At 39.1% G+C, this 27,909-nt stretch overlaps 2 protein-coding genes across 3 annotated transcripts in view; one reads left to right on the plus strand and one right to left on the minus strand.

Annotated features, from left to right (window-relative positions):
- The window catches only part of Smarca5 (SWI/SNF related, matrix associated, actin dependent regulator of chromatin, subfamily a, member 5), a 38,182-nt gene extending 20,223 nt beyond the window's left edge, over nt 1-17,959 (plus strand). For both annotated transcript variants that reach the window (XM_052727894.1, XM_052727895.1), the window contains exons 12-24: nt 1,225-1,346; nt 2,556-2,708; nt 4,550-4,682; nt 6,196-6,344; nt 7,364-7,483; nt 8,293-8,403; nt 8,678-8,791; nt 9,198-9,320; nt 12,443-12,575; nt 12,681-12,799; nt 13,158-13,370; nt 15,842-15,949; nt 16,765-17,959. In XM_052727894.1, the coding sequence (XP_052583854.1) occupies nt 1,225-1,346; nt 2,556-2,708; nt 4,550-4,682; nt 6,196-6,344; nt 7,364-7,483; nt 8,293-8,403; nt 8,678-8,791; nt 9,198-9,320; nt 12,443-12,575; nt 12,681-12,799; nt 13,158-13,370; nt 15,842-15,949; nt 16,765-16,830 (1,664 nt within the window). In that variant the 3' untranslated portion in view covers nt 16,831-17,959. The remainder of the gene's footprint in view (nt 1-1,224; nt 1,347-2,555; nt 2,709-4,549; nt 4,683-6,195; nt 6,345-7,363; nt 7,484-8,292; nt 8,404-8,677; nt 8,792-9,197; nt 9,321-12,442; nt 12,576-12,680; nt 12,800-13,157; nt 13,371-15,841; nt 15,950-16,764) is intronic.
- A 4,474-nt stretch (nt 17,960-22,433) lies between these two features.
- The window catches only part of Frem3 (FRAS1 related extracellular matrix 3), an 83,991-nt gene continuing 78,515 nt past the window's right edge, over nt 22,434-27,909 (minus strand). The window contains 1 exon segment of the mRNA XM_052729057.1: nt 22,434-22,706. Within this exon segment, the coding sequence (XP_052585017.1) occupies nt 22,480-22,706 (227 nt within the window). The 3' untranslated portion in view covers nt 22,434-22,479.

Raw genomic sequence — 27,909 nt, forward strand, 5'->3', positions numbered from 1 at the left:
ACACAATCATTGTTTTCCACAAGGATTCTTCAAGGCCAAAGTACTTTTAAAGATGGTTTATTCATTGTAATGTCTACTCTGGATACAGTGACTGCTAAATTCCTATAACATTTTTATTGTGTTTTTTATAGAGCTTAAAATATTTACTTAAATATTTACAAGGACTCAAAGCATTCCTGTTTACAGTATTCTGAATTTTTAATATGAGAGTGACTGTCTGCATTATATATATTATATATATAAAATGCATGATACATACATACATAAATATATATATAGTTCTCCTAGATGAATTGAAGCATCTCATTCACTATAGCATTTTGTATATTAAAGCTTTTAAAGATAAATAGCAGCCCTAAATGAAATAGATTTCTGTAATATCAAGAGTACAGTGAGCTGTCAGATTTCTCTAATTGTGTTTACAGGTAAGGTTTTTGAAGGAAAGATAGTTGTACAAATAGATGGACCTTGATAATGATGGCCAAAACCACCATTGTGGTTTTTGGCTTACTTTTATTTTACTTTTTTGTAATTATTTATGGAGATAGCTGAATAGTTAAAAGATTGATTTGGTAGGTAGAAGTAGCAGGAACTTGTGGGCAATTACATTTTGGTGAGAGTGACATTGAACTCTAAGGAAATAGAGACCAGAAACGTCCAAGAACATATACATCAGGTTGTCAGCCTCAGTTTTGAGTTAGGCTCCTACCATAATCAGGTATTCTCAAGACAACTCCTTTGTCACAGGTTTTGCTGATGGTGTTCCATAGCTTGTGAGGGATCTAGTAGAATAATTTGAGTCATGGCAGATAAGTGAAGGACTTGTGTTATAAATACGAGGCACACATTTATGGTCTATTGAGTTAAAGTGTGTCTTCATAATTAGAATGGTACTAGGGATTTAGAGGGTTTTGGGAGCTTAAGGGATCATGTTTAAAGAAAGGTGGTGTAGTGGTGGAAGACTTCTTTTAAATATATATGAGGGAACAGACTAATGTTTCTGTCTTCTAAACCAGACAGCTTACCTTGTGTATTATACACGTTACTCTTTTTGTGCCATGATGGAAGACAGGTGGAGAATGACTGACCTGGGTGTTTACTAATGACATTTTTATCCTTTTAACTAAATAAGTAATTTGTTAGTCTTACTTTCATTAGCCTTAAATTGTTAAATAAAAACTTCTATTAGAAGTCTCTTGACAAAGGGCTGTTTATGTCTGTCAGGTTCAAGAGTACTCATCTTCAGTCAGATGACAAGGGTGTTAGACATTTTGGAAGATTATTGCATGTGGAGAAATTATGAGTACTGCAGATTGGATGGGCAGACACCCCATGATGAGAGACAGGTGAGTAAAGAAGGCTGGGGAGATAAAAAAAAATCAGATAAAATGATTCACTTTATTTTTTATGTTCTGTTAGCATGTACCAAGTTAATATATGTTTGCATTGTATTGTATTAGAATATTTGATTTTTTTAAATACCTTTTTCTTTTGTAATTTATTTTGTGTATTTGGGTATTTTGCCTGCATGTCTGTCTACACCTTGTGTGTTCCTGGTGCCCAGGGTGGCCAGAAGTGAGCATTGGAGCCCTGGGACTGGAGTTACAGATGTTGTGAGCTGTCATATGGGTGCTGGGAATCAAACAAGGGTCCTCTGGAAGAGCAGCCAGTGCTCCTAACTACTGAGCCATCATTTCAGTCAGGGATTTATATGCAGTGGTATTTGCTCCGCCCGTGACCTTGGGCTATATGGCCCGAAGGAGGCTGTGCTTCCTGCTGTTGTATGTGACTTCTTATAAGGGAAGGGAGAAGGGCCACATGTCCCTTCTTCCTGGACCCTTCTGCTCCTGCCTGAGAGGTGGATTTGCTACCAGTCAGATCATAGGGATGACAAGCCCAGCTAGCTCAGTCGGTAGAGCATGAGACTCTTAATCTCAGGGTCATGGATTCGTGGCCCATGTTGGGCGCCACTTATTAAGATCAATCCACATGAGTCTTAAATGGTTAACAGAATTTATTAAAATATAAATTGAGGAAATACACTCGTGAGTATAGAAAGGAGTAGAGAGCTGAAGTCGTCCTCTGATCTGACTGGGAGCAAATCCACCGCACAGGCAGGAGCAGGGAGAAGGGGCATGTGACCCTTCTCCCTTCCCTTATAAGAGGTCACAAAAAATGGTAGGAAGCACTGCCTCCTTCAGGCCCTTTAGCCCCAGGTCATGGGCAGAGCAAATATCACTACATTTATATATGCCAGGCTGGTTTGGAGTTCACTGTGTAAAAGAGTATGATCTTGAGCTTTTGATCTTTCTGCCTCTTCATGAGTGCTGAGGTTATAGATATGTACTGCTATGCCCTAGATAAAATAATTTTCTAAGCCAACCATCATGATGTGCACTTGGAAAACTGCAGTAGGAGCATGTAGTGGAGTGTGCCTTTAATCTCAGCACACAGGAGGTGGAGGCGGGTCTACTTAATGAGATTACAGAAAAGAATATCCCATCTCATAGCAAATATAACAAAAATTTCTAACACTTGTTATTTTATTCCCATAGGACTCCATCAATGCATACAATGAGCCAAATAGCACCAAGTTTGTTTTTATGCTAAGCACACGTGCTGGTGGTCTGGGCATCAATCTTGCAACTGCTGATGTAGTAATTTTATATGATTCAGATTGGAATCCCCAAGTAGATCTTCAGGCTATGGTAAGAGATAACAAATAAATACTTGTGTGCTTAGTAGATGTCTTAGGTAGAGTCCATTTATTCTATAAACCTCCCTGATTTAGCCTAGTAGAATTTTCTTTTTTCTTTTTAAAATTCAGTTATTTAGAAAGTGTGGACACATCTCTTGCCTGGTGCATATGTGGAGGTCAGAGGATAACTCAGGGAGTCTGTTCTGTTTTCACCATCTGGTTTCCAGGGATTGACTCAGTTCATCAACTATCTCCTCAGCTACAGCATTCTTTATTTTTATAAATATATAGCATTTTAAACTAGTCTTAGATATAGTATCATGCATGTATATAGGTTTTTCGATCATATACATCTCTCGTTCCCCTACCTCGTCCTCTCCTCTCGGACTCATTCTAATATATCTTCCCTTCTCAACTTCATGTTTGTTTGTTTGTTTTTTTCAGTAGCTCAGTGAGCCCAATTAGTGCACCTGTTTATCGGGCCATGTACTGGAGCAAGGGCAACTTAGCGGTGGCTACACCCAGAGAAAAAAAGATTCTCCCTTCCCCTAGTAGCAGTACTTGCCAGTAGCTCCTTGGGTAGGGATGGGGTCTCAACAGCTGGAATTCTGGCAGGTAACCACAACTGCTATAGGTCAGTGCCTGCAATGGACACGTTATGTACAGGAGACAGTATTTCAGGGTTCCTCTCCATTCTCCTACCTTTACCTCCCACCTCCTTTTGATGTTCTTTGAGAGCCTTTGACTGGGGTGGGAGGTTGATAAAGATTTAGAGCTGAGTACCCACTGTCACGTCATAGAATTTTCTTTCTTTGGCCTAATAGCTCAGTGAAGGTATTTTGAATACTCTGGTGAATGAGAGGATCAGTAAATAAGTATAGTTGTGCTTTAGGAGAAAAGGGAAGTCAGTTTGGTGAGTAGCTAGCTTATCTGCCATTTGGGACACCTAAAATTTATGCCCATTTTTGGAGTGTCTGACCAAATGAGGAAGTTGATTATAAGGCTGAGAACATTCATGACCCACAGACTAATGTGAAATATACAGGTTCTGACTATTGATTTGACGTAGAGTTGGTGTTTCTAAGTGCAACTTTGAGATACCTGCACTGGTCACTTTTGTGTTGTACTCTTTGTAAGGGTGGTTAAGGGAAATTGATAAATTATTAGAAATACGATGTTTTGTTGGAGGTATGCAGTTTGTGAGTTTACCAGAAATTAGCATGCAAATGGATTGGATTGAAGGTATTTAGCTAGTTAAGTAGTATTTAAATATTTTTATATCATTTGTGAAGAACATTTTTTATTTTCCTAATAAGTGACATTTAAGATTTCATTAATTTTGCCAGGCGGTGGTGGCATATGCCTTTAATCCCAACACCCTGGAGGCAGAGGCAGGTGGATCTCTGAGCTTAAGGCCAGCCTGGTCTACAGTGAGTTCCAGGACAGCCAGGTCTACAGAGAAACCCTGACTCAAAATAGAAAAACAAAAACAGATTTCATTAACTTCGTGAAGGAAAAGATTTTGACATTAAACTTAAGTAAAAGAAATAATTATCAAACTGAAGTATTAGTTATAGTTTTGCCTGTTAGCTAGTGTCATTATATTTGTGTTACTCATATGGTTAGCCTTGTCTATTAAACAACTGTGGTTTCCAGTCTTAGGAAGCTGGCCTTGTATTTAATTTGATCAAATCTGAGAATTTTAAGAAATATTTATGTAGTATGAATTTGTGTTATTTTATAGGTGTTATATTTTATACTTAATAAGTATTTTAATTTTGCTTCTCATTGTACATGTTTGTATATTATTTCACTTTTTAATTTTATTCAAAATGACAATAATTTTCCTAGGACCGAGCGCATAGAATTGGACAAACGAAGACTGTCCGAGTGTTTCGCTTTATAACTGATAACACTGTAGAAGAAAGAATTGTAGAACGTGCCGAGATGAAGCTCAGACTGGATTCGATAGTCATTCAACAAGGTGAGGCCTAGAACTTTTAGATAATTCCCTAAGTTGGGTTGACAGCGACATGTTTCTGTCTGATGCTTTTCTGAGATGAGATTTTAAGCACCTGGAATCCCAACTAACAGCCAAGAAAGATGGTTTATATTCCAGCTTTTTAAACTTTAATTTTGTTGTTAAGAAAGTAGGTTTTGAGCTTGGGTAAGTTGATTATAGTATTTACTAGCCAGCAGTTTCCTTTTGCCTGAACCTCCTATTTCATGTAAGTGGAAATAAAAGTAATGTTTAAGTTTTTTAAAGAGTTAAATGAGGTAATATAGAAAATGTGTGACATTCAGCACAGCGTACATTAAATAGAGCTGTGGTGATGATTTACAAGCACTGGGGGATACTGAAGAAATGAAAGATAAAAAGTGTTTTACTTTTTTCTTATCTGAAAATATGCCACACACTGTTGTTACTGCTGAGACTAAAGCAACAAGTTGACCAAGTATGCTTATTTTTAAGGAACTTAACAGTTTAGTAGAGAGAGAGACTCTTGACTAGACACAGGACTAGAGAGGGTGGGACTTTATTTGGCTCGTTTGAAGGAAACTTCAAGTTCTTGTATCAGATCAACCTTTAGGAATATATACTTTGCCTGTATTCGTGAAAACACTGATAAGATTGGCTAAATTCCTACCATTTGAAGATCTTCATTTAATTTATTAATGTTGAATTCTTTTCTGTGATTAGACTAAATTTTCAAAAGCTTTGGGTTCCTCATATCTAGACATTTTGTGATTTTTTTTTTCTTTTCTTGAGGTGGAGTGGGGAGACAGGGTCTCACTGTGTAGCCCTGGCTAACCTAGAATTTGCTAAATAGACTAGGCTGGCCTTGACTTATAGTGGATTTCCTAACTCTGCTTTCCCAGGATTGGGGTTAAAGTCACCTGTTCTTATATAAAATCAAAACACAAGTAAGATTTGTGTATTTTAGTTTTCTAAGAAAAAGCTGATTGGGAAAAATGAGCAATAGCATATTTCCGATATGATATTTCTTATGTTTATAATGTTTACAAATGTTAAAATTTGTGAGATTCTCTCTTAACTTTGATTTTCTTTCTTTTTGTTTGTTTGTCTCACTAGTATCCCTGGCTGTCCTGGAACTCACTATGTAAATCAGGCTGGCCTCAAACTCAGAGATAATGCCTACCTTTGCCTCCCAAGTGCTGGGATTAAATGCATGTACCAATAGACTCAGCAACTTGATTTTCAAATATCTCAAATACTATATTCTTCAAAAAGCATTTTGTTGAGCCAATATATAGTAGGTAACATTATATAATATTTAAGCTTTAGAAATATTTAAAAACTTACCCCGCTGAAAAATGTGACATTAAATTGAATGTACTAGTGAGTTTGATCACTTGTAAATTAACAGTAAACAGGAATGAGGTAAAGCTATAAGGTTGTTGCCTCTGACATTTAAAAATTTAAGTTTATAGTAAAAGCTTAAAATTAGTATCATACAATACATCTTATTTTTCAGGGAGGCTTGTAGATCAGAACCTGAACAAAATTGGGAAAGATGAAATGCTTCAAATGATTCGACATGGGGCCACACATGTGTTTGCATCAAAAGAAAGTGAAATCACTGATGAGGATATTGATGGTATTTTGGAAAGAGGTGCAAAGAAGGTAAGATGCATAGTAAATGATAATGTTTTATAATAGAAATTGTTTATGAATAAACTGATGACATGATATGGTATCCGTGGTATGGTTAAGGGGAAGTTTTTTTTTTTTTTTTTTTTTTAAATTGTAGCTAAAGAGAACAGCCAGAACATCTGGAGGAGTCCAGAGCAGAGGAAGAAGTAGACTGAACATGGCAGCAGTGCAGACATGGCCGGGGCTGGGGAAGTAGCAGAGAGTAGAGAGCATAGTGAGACTAGCAGGAACTGAAGGGGAGAGTAACCAGGCTATAAGAAGGATGAGTAGCTGGCAGGAGGGCAGCCCTAGAGCTGAGGGAGTTTACATAGGGGAGGAAAGGAGAAAGGCTAGGGTGCTAGCATGGTAGCATGGACTTTGAAATGTCTAAGTATTCGTGATACAGGGAGCCTGGAGGCCAGCATGTGCTTTGATATGCTGATAGGTACCACGGGGAGGAGGCTGCCAGAGGTAAGGGAAAGGACTCCCTTTGGCAGCTGGAACTGGCTTGACAAGTTCCTGAGGAATGCTGGCTTTAATCTAGCTGCCAGAAATCTTCCTATAGTCCAGGTTGAGCTCATTCCTGGATTTTTGGATGTCTTTTGGAGTTTGGGATATTTGAATTTGCTTTGAACCTAACAGTTTAGATCAAAACTACTTGAGAAAATACTTTCTCTGTGAATTACCATCTTTTTTTTCTATAAAAAGCTTTTGTATAACTGTAAAGTCTAATCTTTTTATTTTTAATTTATTTTATGTGTATGGGTGTACATACACATATATCATGAGTGTGCTTGTTGCCTAAAGAGGCCAGGAAAGGGCATTGGATCCCCTGGAACTGGAGTTAAATAGAGCTGTGGGCTGTCTTGTGAACTGAACCAGGTTGTCGGGAAGAGCAACAAGTGCTCGGACTGCTAAGCCATTTTTCTAGCCCCAAAAGTCGAATCCATTTTGACTACAGGTCTTAATATTATTTTGCTTTCAATATAATGAGTGTTTTTTCTATATAGACTGCAGAGATGAATGAAAAGCTCTCCAAGATGGGTGAAAGCTCACTTAGAAACTTTACAATGGATACAGAGTCCAGTGTTTATAACTTTGAAGGGGAAGACTACAGAGAGAAACAGAAGGTATTTATTTTAGAATGGAGTTTTACTGAAAACTTGGAGTCTTATGTTAGTGTGAGACTTCATAAGTATTATTTCAAACAGCATCCAGTTTTGTTTATTCACATTTTAGATTTTTCATTGTTTAAGTAGTGTTTTAGCTTGTAAGATCTGATTTGTTTACTTGCTTATTTATTTATTTGGAGTCTTACCACAGCCCTGAGAGGCCACCCTTGTTTTATATTTGAGGGTAGCCTTGAACTCTCCTAATCTCCTGCCTTTATGTCCCCAGTACTGGCATCACAGATGTGTGCCACTATGCTAGTTTTGGAGTGTTTTTAATTTATATGGTAAAGTTTATTATATACTGTTAGTGAAAGTATTATTGTATGGGATTAGTATAATTGGGGTACTTGAAAGTAAACTAAGTGACAATAAAAAGGCCATAGGCTATTTTTCTTAGAACTTGAATTGATTTAAATGATTTCATTTCATTAGCAATATTTGTTAGTACAGAGAAAAATTGGGAAATTCGATACGGAAGGAATATGTTACTTTTTAAAAACATTTAGACATATTAAACATAGTCTCAGAAGTTTTTCTAAGAAAATTGTTTTTTTTTTTTTCTACTTATTTGGGTTGTAGCATATATTTTAAAGTATTACAGATTCTGTCTTGTGTTTTAATTACATGGTATAAGAAATACTGTAGTCCTCACCTTTATAGAATTCATAGTTCAGTATTTTATCAATATCTTTTTATTCATAAATCATTAGACAATTGACTGCTGTGTATAATGAAATTAGTGATTTGAATTCTTTCCCACATCGTAGATTGCATTCACAGAGTGGATTGAACCACCTAAACGAGAGAGGAAAGCCAACTATGCTGTTGACGCCTATTTCAGGGAAGCTCTCCGTGTTAGTGAGCCGAAAGCTCCCAAGGTAGAGTGACAGACAGCATGGAAACACTGTGATGTCGTGGCAGTTACATTGTGTTTTGTCAGATTCTTAGAGCAAAAGAGAATGGAGAATTAGGTTTTGTGTGATTTTTTTTTTTTTTTAATTTGTTTAAATTTTGGTTAATGTCAGTTTATTAAAAGATGAATTCTGTTCCTTGGAGAATTGGCTGTCATGGTTTAGGAATTAATATAGATAGATGTGTGTGTTTGTATTTTTCTGTTTCTTAATGGACAATACTGTTTTTATTTTTCCTTAGGCACCTCGACCTCCAAAACAACCAAATGTTCAGGATTTCCAGTTCTTTCCTCCACGTTTATTTGAATTGCTAGAAAAAGAAATCCTGTATTACAGGAAAACTATCGGGTACAAGGTGATTGAAATTCTTCTCTTTGTATTTTCTACTCAGAAACCACAAAGTCACAACTACTTAATGACATTTGCTTAACTAACTGAGCTAGTAGGAAATACTGTTATTTGCTCTAGTATCTGAACTTTCTGAGTTTTCATTGAAAAGAAAAAAATTTCATGAGTAATACTTATTTTAAATGTACCATTGGAGCTGGGTGGTGGTGGCACACGCCTTTAATCCTAGCACTCGGGAAGCAGAGCCAGGTGGATCTCTGTGAGTTTGAGGCCAGCCTGGTCTACAGAGGGAGATCAGGACAGGCAACAAAACTACACAGAGAAACCTTGTCTCAAAAAAACCAAAAGAGAGAATTTAGTCTGTTAAGCCCCTTAAAATTTACCAATTGATGGCATTGGAAAACATCTGTTAGGTGCCTCGGAGTCCTGACCTACCTAACGCAGCACAGGCACAGAAAGAAGAGCAACTTAAAATTGATGAAGCGGAGCCCCTGAATGATGAGGAGCTGGAGGAGAAGGAGAAGCTTCTGACCCAGGTACAGCCTTGGAGTGGCACAGTCATGTTGTGTAAAGTACTGTTGTAGGTGTGTGGAGACCACACAGTGCAACTCCCCCCCCCCCCCCCCCCCAGAGAGTTAGTGTGACCCAGCACTGGAGTGTTTCCCTGGTGTGTGCGGTGCTCTAGGTGTGCTCTCTAGCACTGAAGGAGTAGGAGGGTGATTCAGCATGGGGAAGGAAGCTGGAACACAGGCTGCTTGTGATTTTCATTCCCGGTTGAGCTTAGAGACACGTAATCGGTAGTTGCCATTCTTTAGAACTTACTACCCTCAGTAGTGCCAGCTTTCTGTGAGTTCCGTACTTCCGAGTTATCTCAGGTACAGTTTTCTATTTGGTACTTAATTGAAAACACTTTTAGAATGTTGTGTAGTCACTGTCCTTGGTACTGTGTTACATAAGGATATTTCATACCAACTCTACATCATTGGGTTGAGCACATTCTTCCCCATACACCTCCCCTTCCTCTTTCCACCCTTGTTAGTCCTCTCTGTTCCTTTCTCCTTCTGCATTCATGTCGTATGTACATAAATCATTTTAAGTGTCTATAAAACCTAGATGTAACAAATGAGAGAATACGTAGTGTTTGTCTTGGTGTTGGCTTCATTCTCTTAATAAGATTATCTCCAGTTGCATCCATATTTCTGTAAACAGTGTAACTATTGTTTATGGCTGAAAAAATTTCCACACACTACTTGTTCTACATTTTCATTATCCATTCCTCTGTAGTTGGCCCTATAATTAGTTCTTGAGAATGATTGCTGAATAAACATTGGTGTACAAGTATCTCAGATATATTGACTTGGAATCTTGGATAAAAACTACCGTACAGGGAGCTGGAGAGATGGATCAGAGGTTACATTTGTTCTTGCAGAGGACCAGGGTTTCAGTCAAAGCCCCTTCATGGCAGGCAGCTCACAACCGTCAACTCTAGTTCCAGAACACACATGATATAGACATACATTTGTGCAGATACACTTATACATATAAAATTAAATAAATACGTCTTTTAAAAAACCCTGCTATATTGACTTCTGTAGTGGTAGGACTAATTTAAATTCCCATCAGCAGCATATAATGATTTCTTATTTGTTCACATCTTTGGCAATATATAATATTTTCTCCATGATTGCCATTCTAATGTGAGATAAAATTACAATGTCATTTTAATTTTTATTTCTCTGATGGCTAGCAAAGTTGGGTAGTTTATGTATGTTCATTATTTATTTGTATTGATATATATATGTGTGTGTTCATATTTTATTTTCTGTAAGCAGTTTATCTCCTTAGCCTGTTACTTAATATGGTTCTTTGTGTTTTGGGGTCTAATTTTTTTGAGTTCTTTGTATATTCTAGATATTAATCCTCTGTCAGATGTATTCTGCTTAATATTTTGTTTTAATTCTTTAGGGTTCAAACCTTTGAGAATCTGGTCTTATATTTTTGGTTGTAAACCTAGCCTTTAACAGTTGAGCCATCTTTCCAACCTGAGAATCTGGTCTTCGACCTACCCTTTTTTAAAAATTAAATGTATTAGCCGGGTGGTAGTGGCACTAAGAATTTAGTCTGGCTGGGTGGTGGTGGTGCACACCTTTAAACCCAGCACTCAGGAGGTAGAGGCAGGCGGCTTTCTGTGAGTTCGAGGCCAGCCTAGTTACAGAGTACATTCCAGGACAGCCAGAGCTGTTACACAGAGAAACCCTGTCCCCAAAAAAAAACAAAAAGGGAAAAAAAAATTATTATTTGACACACACACACACACACACACACCCCATTCTGTCAGCTCTTGCTTCCAACATCTCTCTCTAGTCCTTTCCACCACTGTCAAACCCCACCCCAGTCCCATTGTTGTGACCCACTGATCTGTCTGTGAGCTTGGGTGTGGAACTATCCATTGGAACGTGGTAGTCTCGCCAGTGCCTGCACAACTGAACATGTCCGCTCCGTAAATAGCCAGTAGTCCTCCATTGATGGGTAGAGCCTTATGAGTTCCTCCATCTTTTACTTAATATCAACAGGTCCAATGTTGTGCAGGCTTATTGCAAACAACTGCAGCTGCTGTTAGTTCCTGATGGTAATGACTCTTTTATGCCTAGAAGGTAGCAGCATTTCACAGCTCTCCTCCTTGTCATCTGGCTTTTACATCCTTTCTGGCACTGTGCAGGTCAGCCAGCAGGGAGGAAGCTTCTAGTTGACTTCCAGCTTGAGTCCTCTATGTCTTGCAGCCAAAATGTGTGCTGTCTTCAGCAATAGGTTCTCATCTAGTTCTGGTGGGCAACCAGGAACAATGGCACTAGCCTGTGTTGTTTTGGGGTTTTTGAGCCTTCCTGACCAACAACTTACAGGGAGCTATCACACATCTGGCAATGGGGGTTTCGTTTGATCTCTTTGACTTCTGGGATCAGCAGTAATCCATCCATGTAGAATACCTTTGTGTAGATGCTTAAACAACAACAACAAAAACAAATACATTTAATGTACTTTTGTGTTCATGTGTGTGGACAACTTGAGGGAGTCAGTTCTTTTTACCATGTAGATTCTGGAGATTGAATTCAAGTCAGGTACCGTCTCACTGGTTCTTTTTTAAATAGCTTCATAGGATGTAGCATGTAGAGTAGTAGGGTCCATATGACTTTGTACATCTTTAGTTTTGGTTAACCCACTCCCTTCTGTTTCTCCTGCCCCTCTTTTCTCATTTAATCCTTACCCCAATGTCCCGTCCCCCCCCCCCCCACTTTGGCTTCACATGTTCTTTTAAGCTTTGTTTTTCTTGTGTTTTTCTACTTGGTCATTTTTGCTATCAGTTATTTACTTTTCCTTCCCAAATCCTAATAGTATTTCAAAGCTAAAAAAGGTGTCATTGAACCTTTTCATGCAGCATTCCTTACTGTTTCCATTTAGAGTTAGTTGCTCAGATTTCTGAGAAATATATAGCATGCTGGTACACACATGTAAAAGTGTGTACATGAAAAGTTAACCGCTCCAAACTCTTAGTGAAGATAAAGTTATTTTTTTCTGTAATACCAAATGTATTTGTAAGTATAGTAGCATTATTTTCTAAATTTATGTCCTGTGATTAAACATTTTGCTTATTGCTGTTTAGGGGTTTACTAATTGGAATAAGAGAGATTTTAACCAGTTTATCAAAGCGAATGAGAAGTGGGGTCGTGATGATATTGAAAATATAGCCAGAGAAGTAGAAGGGAAGACTCCAGAAGAAGTCATTGAATACTCAGGTAATCATCACTCTCTAAAAGTTGAGTAGAGGGTTTTAGAAGCTTCCTGTTTTCTTTTTTATAATTTTCCCTTTCCTCCATTTATTCTAATTTATATGCTTATAGCTGTGTTCTGGGAAAGATGCAATGAGCTCCAGGACATAGAGAAGATTATGGCTCAGATTGAAAGGGGAGAGGCAAGAATTCAAAGAAGAATAAGTATCAAGAAAGCACTGGATACAAAGGTACTTTGTATATTCATAAGTACGGTAGCTAGTATAAGTCCAGTCTGTGAATATGATGAGGTAACCTTGTTAAAGAAAAAGTAATTACTGTTTAAATTTTAAATTCTACCATAACTTTTATTAAAATAGTTTACTCGAATATTACATTGCTAACCTAGTTTAAAGGTGCTGGACTTGCTTCTGCCTAAGTAGTGTCAGAAAGCTTAGACCTCATTTCTCTCAGTAACAATAATGAGAAACTGTAAAGTACTGTAGGACAGAGGGCAGAAGAGGCCCTAGATGGGAGAACATTTATGGTTATTTGAAGTGTGGATTCCATAGGACTTGTGTTTTATATTATATATATAAACTTGCATAGATTGGACGGTACAAAGCACCCTTTCATCAGCTAAGAATATCGTATGGAACTAACAAAGGAAAAAACTACACCGAAGAAGAGGATCGATTTCTCATCTGTATGCTGCACAAACTTGGATTTGACAAGGAAAATGTTTATGATGAGTTACGACAGTGCATTCGCAATTCCCCTCAGTTCAGATTTGATTGGTTTCTCAAGTCCAGAACTGCAATGGTGAGTGTCCAAGGTTTTTTGTGTAGTGCAACTGAGTTCAGAATAAGTACATTCAGTATTTGTTAACTTTAAAAACATCCTTGAAGTAGATTTTCACTTAGTTTCAGAAATTAAATAATTTCCTCTATTTTTCCCAGCCACAGTTTGAAAATTTAGAGGTAATATGAAAAGCTGCTGTCTTCTCCTTTAATGTTGTATGTTTTAACATTGCTTTATACTACAGGACTAGTTTTTGCTATTAGCTTAATCAGGTTCTAAGTGAGGAGAAATTCTACTATCAGGTTCACCTGAACATGATGACTTTTAGGTTTGCATCTATCTGTCTTACCAGGATGCTGAATCTGGGTTCTTTTAAAATAGCTGATTGGCATAGAACAGTGTTCTTTATACTGATTTAAGACTGGGTTACTGGTTGAAATATTAAGGCAACTCCACGTAGTTAAAAGGGAGGTTTATTTTGTGGGGTAACTTAAAAGTGAAGGGATAGGTTACAGGGTCTGGGAAAGGTGAAGCGCAGTCCAGCAGTGTTCTCTGGAGAACTCTTGCTCAGTCTACCTCCAGCGTCCAGGATCCAGGAACCAAGATAGCTGGCCCATCCCAATCTTGGGTCTTCAGGGGTCCTGTCTCTGCTCCGCCTTGACAGTTACCGAAGCTTCATTGAGGGTGGTACTGCCAGGTCAAAGCTGGACCGGCTACCCACTACATCTCCCTCTTTGTCTAAATAAGAAGGTCCTAACCTAATATAAGACTATATACAATAGGAATGATTATCAAATATTGTCCAGGAGTAGTAAGTCTGGAGCATAGGTAAATGGCATGTTACAAAGATTATTCCAAAAGGTGTCCTATCCTAAAGAACCTGAATCTAATACTTAATATGTTCTAAGATTATATATATATATATATATATATATATATACATATACTAAGTTGTAGCTATAACTGCTAGTCTTCAATTCCATCAAAGACCTGAGAAGGAATATAATGATACCTGAGAAATGGAAGATGGATGCAAGCAACTTTCGGGAATCTTGCAACAGTGGACAGAGACAGCTGACAGCCTGGACAGTCACCTAATGTTTCTCAGCATTGTTGGTGTATTCAAATTGGCTACAGGTCTAGAGTATCTGACAGACCATTTTCAGAAGTAGGAATTCAGAAGTAAGATTACCCTGTCTTGGCAGAGTTCAGTAGTCATTTTTCCTTGTGTCCTGCTTGTCCAGAAAGGACAGCATTCGTACTGTCAGCAGTCGAGGCAAGGGCAGTTCTTTGCCCAGTAGGCCATTTTGTGCCAAGAAGACATTAAACTTCCAAATGGAAATGTCTTAGAAGCCCAACATTCTCCAGCATCAAATTGGTGCTGCCAGGAGCAATTGTGTCTCATGTCAACAGAATTCTAAGTTATTTAAATGCCATATTCTCTAGGTCCATGAAGTGTTTGAAGATTACCTGTCCATCCGACCTATGTGTCTGTAAATCTGGATAACCTAACTAACATAACTATAGAGATGACAAGCATAGGTGACTATAAATCTATTATGTCTTATCTACCTAAATAACCTAAGGACTAAGGCTTCATGTAAACAAGGTAAACAGTCTGTAAGCAAATGTACGGTAAAGGATGATGACTTCAAAATTGTGACAATACACAAAATATCTTTAACAGAGGTAGGAATGTATAGTACAATATGCAATATGACAATAATCCTGAATATTTATCAATATACAAAATATTCTAAACAGAGATAGAACATACATACAGTATGACAAATATAAATTTACATTTGTATCAATATACAAATATTTCAAATAAGAGTAGAAATATATGTACATTACAACAAATATAGTTCTGTGTTTGTATAAATATAAAAATAGTTTACATTTGTATCAACATATAAGAATCTTTAACAGTGCAAATTATCTAAGGCTGTTATTTTACTAAATTTGTTTACTAGTATATACAATAATCTACCATAATATCTTATACCTATCCATCCCACTTTTTCTTTTCTTTTTTGTTTTTTGTTATGTTTTGTTTTGAATTCTGTATGTTAACCTTTAAATATAAATAGTCCAGAGCAATAACTAGGCATAGTTATTGCATGTGTTAGATGTTCATTTTCACTGCATTAATACCTAAATGATCAGTGGAGGAATGATTTGTGAAGACTATACACTAGTATGGAACTGTTTATCTGTTTATTGGCACACTACCACTGAGCTAGTGTCCAATCATATGTTAGTGCAGCTTTAAAGAGTGAAGTAAAAACATTAAATATTTGCTTTTTTGTATCCTCATAGAATAGTCTGTGAGTAAACATTAACTTCCTTTTGCTTGCTTTTATTAGTCTATTTATTGGGAATATATGGATGACTTTTGTAACATTTTAAAACATATCTTTATTTAGATAATGAAACCCGACAATATGTAGTTGGAATTAACAAGTTTACCATGTATATTTACAATGCAGGAGCTCCAGAGGAGGTGTAATACCTTAATTACTTTGATTGAAAGAGAAAATATGGAACTAGAAGAAAAGGAGAAGGCAGAGAAAAAGAAAAGAGGACCAAAGCCTTCAGTGAGTGTTCACTAATATGTAAAATGTATAGATTATCTGAGTGCAGTGTGTGTGTGTGTGTGTGTGTGTGTGTGTGTGTGTGTGTGTGTGGTAGTATATTGTGAGGCAGAGGTTGACAATCAGGTGCCACCTTATTTTTTGAGACAAGGGTCTCACTGAATTTAGAGCTTGCCATTTTGGCTAGACTGGCTGTCCTGTCCACCTCTTCTTCCCCACCCCATACCCCTCACTGATGGGGTTGTCTGGGTTTTACTGGGTTTTTTGGCTCAGAACTCAGGTCCACGTGCTTTCTTGACAAGCAGTTTACCCACTAGCCGTGTCTTCAGAAACCCTACCACTACCTCCCTTTAGAGTATTTGAACACAGTTGGCATTTCTTGTGTTAGGTTTTGTCTTTTTTCTTTGTAAATAATACATTTGAGTCACCAGAAAATAGAAACTGAGTTTGATGCACTACATGTCCGCTGATTGCCAAGAGTGCACATTTTTCTTATTATTGAAACTGGAGGAGACTGAGGGATATTAGGAACACAAGAACTTTGGTTGTTTTCTAAGCTCTGATCCACTGTCTTAGTCATGTGTTAGCAACTTGAATGCATTTCAGGAGGAAGCAGGCATCTTGTTACTAATAATGGTAAAATGTTTGGAGATGTGATAGTGGTTTTGAAAGATCATTGTGTAGCCCTGGAGAAAAGTCTTATACTGTCCTGTCCTATGTTAGTTACTACTAATGTGCTACATGAGTAAGACTATAGTTCATGTTCATATTATTTTAATCCTGTCATGAGAACAACTAATTGTTGTGTTTGTTTATAGACACAGAAACGTAAAATGGATGGTGCCCCCGATGGTCGAGGAAGAAAAAAGAAGCTGAAACTATGAACACATATTTGTCTTATAATCACTAAACTAGTAGTTCTTTAATTTACGGGTCTTCATAAGATGTGCTGTACAGTGCTCAACTGTTATGTCATTCAGAGACATCAGCTCCATCTGCTTACTGAGCTAGAAACATAGGATGTAGTTTCACTTTTTTAAATGCAACAGCTGTGCTGAAATTTTTTTTTATCATTAACACTTGAAGTAATAAAACAGGCTTCATTTATTAATAAATGTTTCATTTGATTTATTTTTCTATTAGTTTCATTTGTAAGGATTGTGGCTTTTTATTGGCTACGACTTTTAACACTTGTATGGCTTAAAAACAAGCAAACAAGTAAAAAAAAAAGACAAAGAACATTTGTCCTTTCATCTCCATTTACTTGTGTAATTTTATTTCACATTCTTTGCCTTTAATGATTTTTTTTTTTGTAGTACTATTGAGTCTCATCTGGAAAGATTGTGTAAATTGCATTCTTGCTTATTATAGATGGGGGAAGGCAAGACAAGTTAAAATGATTTCTATGCATATTTCTATTTCACTTTCTGTTCCTATGGTTCTGAGGTGACTGTGCCCTGGTCCGTTGGATGAATGGCCTTTTTAGTTGTATAGCCAAAGACATTTAGTATTTTCTGGTTCTTGAAGGTGGTGTATTATTTTATAGCAGGATTTTTTTTTAAAGTATTTGGTAAATATATTGACAAATGGCCCACAGCAGCCACAACTTAGATAATGTCAGAAGTAAGGTGATTTTTTCCTTTTAAATTTGAATGACCCAGCCAAAATGAGGTGTGAATCTGTCATATTGTTACAATACTAATAGAATGTACCCTCTCAGTTTATAGTATTTTTGAGTTTTTAGAGTAAATGAAAATTTTATTTTATTATATTTTAAAATAACTTCTAAGTCTTAGTAGCAAGATGGAGTGTAATTCCAGTTTTTATTTTCTATGGAATAGACTTGCTAACTGGAGACCCTGAAGCAGGAATACCCAGAGGCCTTTATGTGCTACACATCATTTGTATAAAGTTTTATATGTGCAAATTGGGTACATAAGCAGTTCTCCATTTTTCTAAGGGAATGCACTAAATGTAGCATCGTGAATAAATATAACTTTTATAATCCTTAAAGTGGTCTTTCTTTCCATCTCTTTGAATTTCTTTCCTTATTTATTTCACTTCAACCTTTTCCCCTTAAGAGATAGTCTGTTTTTCTTAGCTTTCTTCCTCTGAAACTTAGTTTTCCTCTGTGCACGAGTCACTGAAGTCTGCTGTTGTACTGTGATTGCCTGATTTTCTTAAATGTAAGCTTGCTGATGTGTCATGCATTTGGTCTGTGGATATTGTAGAGCAACTTGAATTCTTTTCATCTTTCCCAAAGCTGGTTAATATTGACATTAGATGTGGCCTTGTTTTGGAAGAAATAATTGAAAACAGTTCTAAGATTGAAGAAAACTATAAAGGTCATAAAAGCAAGGTTTTGAAGATGGAGAGAAATTGGCAGTGCTCTGCAGTGGAAGGATGCTGAACTGAGCGTGACGTATCTGTTGAAACCTGGAGATTTGAATATAGAAGAAATACAAAGGGAAATCAAGTTAAAGATTGTGGAAGATGCTAGCCAAATTAAGCATTGGTGATTTAGTCAGTGCTGGGGTTTGTTCTAGGCCCATTTGGATAGCACTCCACACTCTTGGAAGGAAGGAGGGAGGGAGGGAGGGAGGGAGGGAAGGAAGGAAGGAAGGAAGGAAGGAAGGAAGGAAGGAAGGAAGGAAGGAAGGAAGGAAGGAAGTGGCGGTGGTGCCTGAAGCAAAGCCAGAGCCCAGCAGTGTAACGACCATATATGTAATAACATAAAAATGATAATGTAAACATTTGTATTGCTGTCCTACTTGACAGGACTTCATAATAGACTTTAACTTTGCGTAATTTAATGGCTGTCATAGTGCACACCTGTAATCTCAGATCTCAGGAATCTGGTGAATTTGAGGCCAGCCTGGGCTACAGAGACCTTGCTCCAAAAACAACAAAATTATCAATTTGTTAGTATATTTAAAATAACTTCTTTCAAATAGAATACAATGCATAGTTTTGCATTTCATGTATGTTAACTTTTTTTCTGTTAGAGAAAGGAAATCTCTGAAGTTTTCTTTAGAGAAAGGAAATCTACTTGTCCTTACAGTAGTAAAGAGGTTTAGATACAATAAAAATTTGGGGAACATTTATAATTCCCATTTCTGAGAAGGCTCTAATCCTTAATGCTTGACAGTCCACTGTTCAGTGTTTCTCTACAACAATAAATTGTGTAAGTAGAATCAAGGTTTAGAAAATCGAAAAAAGCGTGTTCCTTGCTTCAGGAATACAGTTTACTGTGACTTTTAAAGGAAGGAGCTTGCGGAATGAATACCGTGTGTGGCCACACATTTGGGTAGTCAGGGTTTAGGAATGAATAGGCAGTCACTGGAACTTGGCAGCGAAAGCATGTGAGTGCTGCTGTCTTGATGCTTGTCTTTTCTGAAGCCACCCTTTCTGATAAGTCAGACATCACTCAGCACTACAGGTTGAGTTGATAGAAGTGTCAGCCCAAGTTTGATATTTTGACAGACCTTTCTGGACCTATACTGACACTCTTTAAGACCTTCATCTGGGTGATGGTAAAGGCAGATTTGGAACTTGTACTGAATGGGATCAGTATTGTACTAAGAGGTGTTGTATAGAATAGAATTGGAAAAGCAATGCTTCAAAAGTATTTTGCAAAAGGGAAATGAAACCTTAATGGCTGCATAGCAGCAGCATTATCAGTGACATTATTATCAATAGCAGACTATCAATAAGACTATTTTTTCTTTTCCTATGCTGAACCGCTGAACTTTAATGTTTTTCAGGAGGCCTCCCAGTGTTTTCAGGGTGGTCTTGAACCTTCTGCTTCAGCCTCCTCTAGCTGTGACTCCAGGTGCAAACCAATGCATAAACACCTAGTTTGAAAAAAGGGAGATTATATTTTTCAGACAGCGCTTTATCATTTAATTTTTCTATGTATATAGTTCAGGCTGCCCTGTAAATCTTGTACCTACCAAGGGCTGAGATTATGAGCATGCTCCAGTATACCTGGCCTTTAAATTGTTAAGTGTTAGCGTTTTAAGTCATAAGAGCCCAATTACTTTAGAGCTGTGTTTCTTCAGGATGTGGTACTACGGTTGTCAGTGGCAGTGCAGGAGAATGTAGAATCACTAGTGTGGTTGGCACACAGGCTCTGGCACCAATCTCCATCAGCCCTAAAAGTCAGTTTGTAGTCCAGAAGTTCATGGACTACAGGCACGTTCAAGTTGAGATGCCACCATTTAGAAGGCTTCAATGTATCTCTTGGTTAGTATTCTGTTTAAATGGAAAGGATGTAACAACTTTAAACAATTAATTTTTCTCAAATTTATGAATATCAAATGTATCTGTAAAGGAAGAGTGCCATTTGAGTAATTCTGGACATAACCTAAAATAACCTAGGAAGAGTCTTAAATTACACGTTTGTTTAGAGTGTATGTATGTGTATAGGAGCACACATGCCACAACCTATGTGTGGAAGGAAAAGGGCAGCTTATTGGAATCAGCTCTTGCCTTTTAGCATGTGGGTCAAATTGCCAGGCATTGACTTGAGAAAGAGTCTTAGGAATTCTCTAGATGAGGTTCACCTGTCATTAAGGAGGTTCAGGGATTGACTGTAAGATTGACGGGAAGATCAGTTCACTGACAGTGGCACCCACTAGGCTGGGTCCAGAACCGTCAGTAAAGAAAGCTAGAAGCTCTTGACTGGAGGTGATACGATAAAGCTCTTGGAAGTTCCTACCTTGACTTCTCCACAGTGATGAACTGTAAGCTGTAATTTTAAGCTCAAATCAATCCCTTTAGCCTCTAAGTTGCATTTGGTCTAAGTGTTTAATGTTGTGTATATACTGAAAGTCACTGAGATGACGGGATTCAAACATCCTCTGTGGCTTTACCTATAGTGTCTGGTGAATTTGGGGGCACATATTTTCAGCATGAAATCCGTGATGGACAGTCAAAGCTGGAGTATTCAATTGAGAGTTACCCTGCTCACATGGTAGTTTTCCCAGTACCCTTGCTACTATCTGGGGAAAGTGTGTATCTCTCTGATCTATAGAAGATTAAACAATATTTGTTAGTTGATTTTAAAAGATTTTGGGCTGAAGAGATGGCTTAGCAGATAAGAATACTGGCTACTCTTGCAGAGGACGCAGGTTCAATTCCCAGTACCCACAGGGTGGCTCACAACTATCTGTAACGTCAGTCCCATGGAATCCAAAGCTCTCTTCTGGCCTCATGGGCACTACATGCATGTGATACACAGACTTACATGCAGAAAAAACACCCATATACTTAAGACAAATAAAAATAAAGTATAATTTTTAAAAAAGATTTTGGACCTGGGTAATGAGACAGCCACTAGAGAGCTGTGATTTTCTGGTGGGATCACAACTGGGCAAGGTCTTACTTAGAAACTGCTGGCACATATTCCATGGTGGAAACCTCTTACCTTGGACTGGGAAACCTGAACTAACAATAGCAAAACTTGGGCTGACAGAAGACATGCCATCTGTGCAGATCACCTCACAGGAGCCTTCTTATTCTGTGTGTGTAAAGTCATGAATTTAGCTTCCATGTGGGTTTGGAAATAGGTTCAGAAATGTTTAAAACAATTTTTTTTGGCAGTTTCTCTGGGTAACAGTCCTGGTTGTCCTAGAACTCTGTAGACCACCACGTCTGCCTGCTTCTGCCTCCCAAGTGCTGGGATTAAAGGCATGAGCCATCACACCAAGCTCTCTGAAACAAATAAAAGAAGGCGGTTGTGCAAGAAATACCTAAAGGTAATCATGGGACATAAAGATGTGGTTTAAACAGAATTTGGCATAGTGATACATGCCTTTGATCCCTGCACTCAGATCATAGAGGCAGGAGGATCTCTGTGAGATGGAGGTCAGCCTGGTCTACAGAGTGAGTTCCAGGACAGCCAAGGCTACACAGAGAAATCCTGTCTCGGAAAAAACAAAAATAATTTGGGGATTTTGATTTATGTGGCATTAAGGCATGGATAGCTATAAATATTGTCAATTTAAAATTAGTTAAGAACTTACTAGGTAGTCTGGGAGCTATGCAAATCAAGTTTTCTTGTCTTTTTAAATACACTTTTATCTTGTTATTGTTTATTATCCTTTACATGGAAGAGTGAAAAATAAGAGATAACAGTTTGGTGAAGGCTTGTGGATAGACATTGAACAGTTGGCAAAAATAACTTAGATTTCAGTTAGGGAACATATCAAATAACTGTGTGTGTGTGTGTGTGTGTGTGTGTGTGTACCTTAACACCCAACATCGACTGGTAAAGAGAGCTGATTTAATTGATGACAGTGGGTTTTACTGGCCTTAGGAACAAATGAAAGAGAAAAAGGAACAACACATTTTTTATTGGCTCGATCCTTTCTTTTATATATATATTTCTATCTCCATGCAGTTACATAAACTATTTGCACAAACACAATGACAGTATAATATTGTTATTCCAGAGTTGCTAAGCTCTGGAATGGCTCATCTTCAATCTGTGGTTCGGAGACATCTAAGCTACTGTTTGCCTCGTCAAGGAACTACAGGCACTCTGCTTGGCAGTCGGTGTTGTCATTGATGGTAATAGTGGTTTTATTTGGTTCTCCCAGCACTGCACCTGTAGGCATCTGGAGAAATAATTCAAACTTCTCTGGACCCTCAAAGGCAGGCTGATGCAGGTCATCAAGGATTGTCACTTGGAGTCTCTGCACGCTCACTCCTGGGCTAAAGTGCAGATTTTGGCTGACGCCAATGTAGTCTGTTCCAGCTGGGGTGGGGAGGGAAAAAAGACAGTGGTGAGACTGTGGGGTTCATTATGTAAGTAATGAGAGCTGCCATCCACTCTGTGGTGCTCTCTCTCCTCAGCATTACCAGAATCATGATTGTAGTGGGTTCCCAGAAGGCGAGAGCTGTCTATATTCTAACAAACGAGCAGTGTCTCATCACATGCCCACGTACCACTCTTACCAGACCAAGCACATCACCTTCTACTGACTTCCATGGAGACTTCACTTATTACAGAGAAGAAGGTGGCTTCAACTGGAAATAAAAGAATTTGCCTTTTAAACTTGCATCTTGACGATAACTGTTACAGGTTTTACTTGATGAGGTTCCCTGTCCCTGGTTCAGTCTTGCAACAACCCAATTCAGTTTTACTCGGCCTTGGAGTTTTTGCGATTCTCTGGCTTATTTTATCAGCCATTTTTACAGGCTGGCACACCTGACCATTTAGATTCTTGGTTATTATTTATTTTAAAAGACATCAAATATGATGAGAGAAGCAATGATAACAATGGAATAAGGTAGAAACCCCTAGACATAAATACATACATACTTTGAGGAGCAGAGTATTTATATTGTCTCAGGGGATCTTTCCAGAAAATAGTTAATAATCACAAAGAAAATAAGCTAACTTTATAGTGGAGGAACCTTAGCAGACACCACTTGAACAGATGAGAGTTAGATCACCAGAATCAGACAGAATGCAGTGAGAACATGGCACCATCCCTGTGATGTTTCTGATGAAGGCATCATTTCAGTCTAACCATGAGGAAAACAGGCAAATCTAAGTTGAGACATTCTATACATTAGAAAGACTAGTTCATTATCTTCCAAAACAGCAAGTTGATGGGGGTTAAGAAAGGAAAAAGGTGTGGGGGTGGGTGGAGATTCTAGGAAGATGGCTCAGTCAGCAAAAGTGCTTGCCATGGCGGCCAGGGCATGCGGCGGCCAGGGGCATGCGGCGGCCAGGGCATGCGGCGGCCAGGGCATGCATGCGGTAGAAATCAAATGAGAGATACTTTCATCCCTTTTCAATCACTGTGATAAAGACCCTGACCAAAGCACCTTCAGCCAGAAAGGTTTTATTTTAGCTCACAGTGCAGGTCACAGCCCATCATTACAGAGAGGTTAAGGAACCTAAAACCACTAGACACATCCACAGGCAAGGACAGAGAGGGATGCTCGTTTTCTCCACTCTTACACAGCCCAAGACCCCAATCCAGGGAACGGTGCTGCTCACCTTTAGGCTGTGTCTTCCCACATCAGTGAATAATGAATGAAGACAATCCCTCATTGAAACTCCCTTCCCAGGTGATTCCACATCCCATCAAGTTGATAACTGAACCTAACCATCGCAGTCACAATACCTAATATCAGCCTCTGACCTTAGAAGGGTCAGGGGGAAGGGGAGGGATGAAGAAGGAACTGTTCTGCATTACTAAAAATTACAGAGGGGCTGGAGAGATGGCTCAGCAGCTAAGAACACAGGCTGCTCTTCCAGGAGACCTGGGTTCCATTCCCAGCAACGACATGCCTGCTCACACTCATCTTCAACTCCAGTCCCAGGTATCGAATGCCCCTCTCTGGCACACACAATCAAAACACCCAAACGTAAAACATTAAATTAAAGCAGATCTGACAACTAAATATAGGGTGAGATTTTGGACTGGATTAGTTGAGATTGGACCATTGGTGGAGTTAACCTGAGGAGTCAGAGAAATGTGTCAAGTTTGTGTCCTGGTTTGATGTCTGTGCTGTAGTTATGTGGGGGAATATATTCGTAGGGATTACATTTTGAGCTTTTAGAGTGGTGGCTCTAAATTTACTGGCGACTTCCTCCCAAGGCTTGACAAACCCTGTGGCACTTGTTGCATCTCTGTCAGTTGGAGGTTGTCTCAAAACTTTTTGAGAGGCACCAAATAAATGATGGCATTAACAGAAGATCTACGACCACAGTGAAAACTAGCAAGGCAGGGGAGGCAGAGAAAGAGGCCTTTGTACCCCAGGCACTTGGGTCACATCTTGGGTCATTGCTTCATTGCGTCCATTAGTCAAACTCATGTGGGCTCAGTGTCTTCAACTGCAAATGCAGATGTTTACAGCTGCCTTCAAGGCCACTGTGAGAACTGGAAATCATATAGCAACCACGGCAGCACAGTATCTGTCGAATACTGGGCATGGAGTGAGTGGAGAGTGAGAATTACAATCATGCACTTCTTTTCTTTTTTCTTTATTCTTCTCTCATATATTACGTCCTGTCTGCAGTTTCCTCTCCCTCCTCTCCTCCCGGTCCCTTCCTCCAACCTCCCTTCTCCTACAGATCCACTCCTCCTTTCCCTTCAGAAAAGGGCAGGCCTCCCAGGGATCTCAACCAAACATGGTGTATCAAGATGCAGAGGTCCACAGCCAAGCACCAGGCCGAGCTCAGGGAGTCCAGTCGAAGAGAGGGAGGAGGGATTATATGAGCAAGGAGGGTAAAGATCATGATGGGAAAATCTACAGAGACAACTGAACCAAGCTTGTGGGAACTCACGAACCATAGACCAAGAGCTGTGGAGCCTGCATGGGACCAGACTAGGCCCTCTGCATACAGAAGACATTTGTGTAGTTTGGTCTGTTTGAGGGGCCCCTGGCAGGAGGATCAGGATCTGTCCCTGGTGCATGAGCTGGCTTTTTGGAGCCCATTACCTGTGGTCGGATGCCTTGCTCAGCCTTGATGCAGTAGGGAGGGGCTTGGACCTGCCTCAACCTACTGTACTAGGTTTTGCTGACTCCCCATGGGAGACCTTATCCTTTTGGAGGAGGGGATGGAGGGTGTTTTGCGGGGGAGGGGAAGCTGGGGGAGGAGCAGGAGAAGGGATGATGATAAGGGGATCTGTGGTTGGTATGTAAAATGAATAAAAAATTTCTTAAGAAAGAAATATTTTAGGATAGGAATGAAAAAAAGAAAAGAGTCAGAGACACCCCCACTCACACTGTTGTTGGTGTCCCACAAGAACACCAAGATACACAACCATAACATATATGCAGAGGACCTAGTTCAGACCCATACAGGGTCCATAATTGTGGGTTCAGTCTCTGTGAGCTATGAGCTCTGCATAGTTGATTCTGTGGGCCATTTTCTTGTGGTGTCCTTGACTCCTCCGACTCCTACAATCCTTCCTTGCTCTCTTTCTCAGGAATTCCCAAGCTCTGCCTAATGTTTGACTGTGGGTTTCTGTATCTGCTCCTATTAGCTACTCGATGAAGCCTCTCTAATGACAACAATCATGCATTTTAAATACATACGCGAAATGAATATTACCTCAGGAGCAGATGGCTAGGTCTATAGAGTACCTGGTCTGAGTCATTCTTGTTTAGACACACGAATCACTACCCCAAGAACCATCAGTTCTAGTCCATCCCAGCCCCAAAATGGCAGTACTTTTGGATTTACCAAAAGGAATTTAAATGTCTCCTCCAAATTATAAGCCAAAGAATCCAGTGAACCAAAATTGGTTCTATTCAGTTCTTTTCTTTGTGGACATATTTAGAACAAGAAATGAACCTCTCTGAACATTGAAGAAAGAAAGGTAGATGGGTGAGACAGTTCTGTGGATAAAAGGGATTGATGTGCAAGCCTGGTGCCTGAATGTGATCCTTGAATCTCATACAGGTGGAGGGGTAGAGCTGACTCCAGCAAGTTGTCCTCCGACCTCCACATGTGTGCTGTGGCTCCTGGGGCTCCACACACAGTGTTGTGAAGTATTAGTTTAAGACGTGTTACATTTGTTCATGCTGAGGAACATTTGTTTTAATGGTGCAAAGATGTGTTGCATTCTTTTATGTTGCATTTGTTTAACTCTGTGGAGCTGTGTTACTGTGCCTGTCTAAAACACCTGATGGTCTAATAAAGAGCTGAACAGCCAATAGCGAGGCAGGAGAAAGGATAGGCAAGGCTGTCAGGCAGAGAGAATAAAGACGAGGAGAGATCTGGGAGGAGGAGATCGAGGAGTGAGAAAAGAAGGGGCCAGATACCCAGCCACACAGCCAGCCATGGAGAAAGAAGAAAGGTATGTAGAAATAGAGGAAGATACAAGCCCAGAGGCAAAAGATAGATGGGATAACTTAAGAAAAGCTGGCTAGAAATAAGCCAAGCTAAGGCCAGGCATTTATAAGTAATAATAAGTTTCCATGTGTATTTATTTGGGAGCTGGGTGGTGGGCCCCCCCTAAGAGCAAATGATCAGAGCCAAAGAGTAAAAACAACAAAATAACAAAGATCTTGCATGTGTACACGCACACGCGTGCGCGCGCGCGCGCGCGCGCGCGCGCGCACACACACACACACACAATTTTGTTTAAAAGAATAGATGAACTAGTCAGAGTCATTATTGCTGTTTCATATATCATCTCCCTGTGATGTATGTATGAGTGTTATGATGTCAGTTTTACAAGTCTAAGCAAAATAGCAGTGCTTATCTTCCTCAACCATTTTGGAGATGAAATGACATTATGTTCACATTTTCATTGGTATTGGTGCATTTCGCTGTCCTTATGTCTGGTCAGTTACTGTAGACATCTAGATTGTTAGTAGATTCTATTTGTTTAGAGGGCTCTTGCATTTACACTGAAGTATTGTCATGGTTTATAGACATGGAGGCTGCTGGTCCTGAGGTATGCTGGCTGACTGGCTGAGTCCCAGGAGACTAAAAGATCCCAGCAGAAATGAGGAAATGCAATCATCTGCATACTGGTTTTACTTTTATGATAAGCACCCAACAGACTTTCAGGAGGATGTGGGACCCAGAGTCATCCAGCCTGGCTGCCAGCTAGACTTTCGTTGTCTGTGTCAGGAGACACAACGGTGAGTGGGACGTGAGAACAGTTACTGGAAATCAAAGGAAATGCTGGAGTCAAGAGGTGAAAATTTTCCTCTTCAGAGGCCTATAACTTCCAGGGGTTCAGCTTATCCAACTGTTACGCAGTTCTTACACACACACACACACACACACACACACACACACACTGTTCCTTAGGAGAGAGTCTTTTAAGACAGGGTCTCTTCTTGCCCTGGAACTTGCTGATTAGGCTAGACTGCCAGACCACAAGCCCCAGAGATCCTCCTGTCTCTGCCTTCATAGCACAGGGGTTGCAGGTGTGCAGTGCCATGCTTATGTGGTCACAGAGGACTGAATCCAGGTCCCCAGG

This window comes from Peromyscus californicus, unplaced genomic scaffold (genome assembly GCF_007827085.1).
Source record: "Peromyscus californicus insignis strain IS unplaced genomic scaffold, ASM782708v3 Scaffold_8__1_contigs__length_139910024, whole genome shotgun sequence".
Lineage (NCBI taxonomy): Eukaryota > Metazoa > Chordata > Mammalia > Rodentia > Cricetidae > Peromyscus > Peromyscus californicus.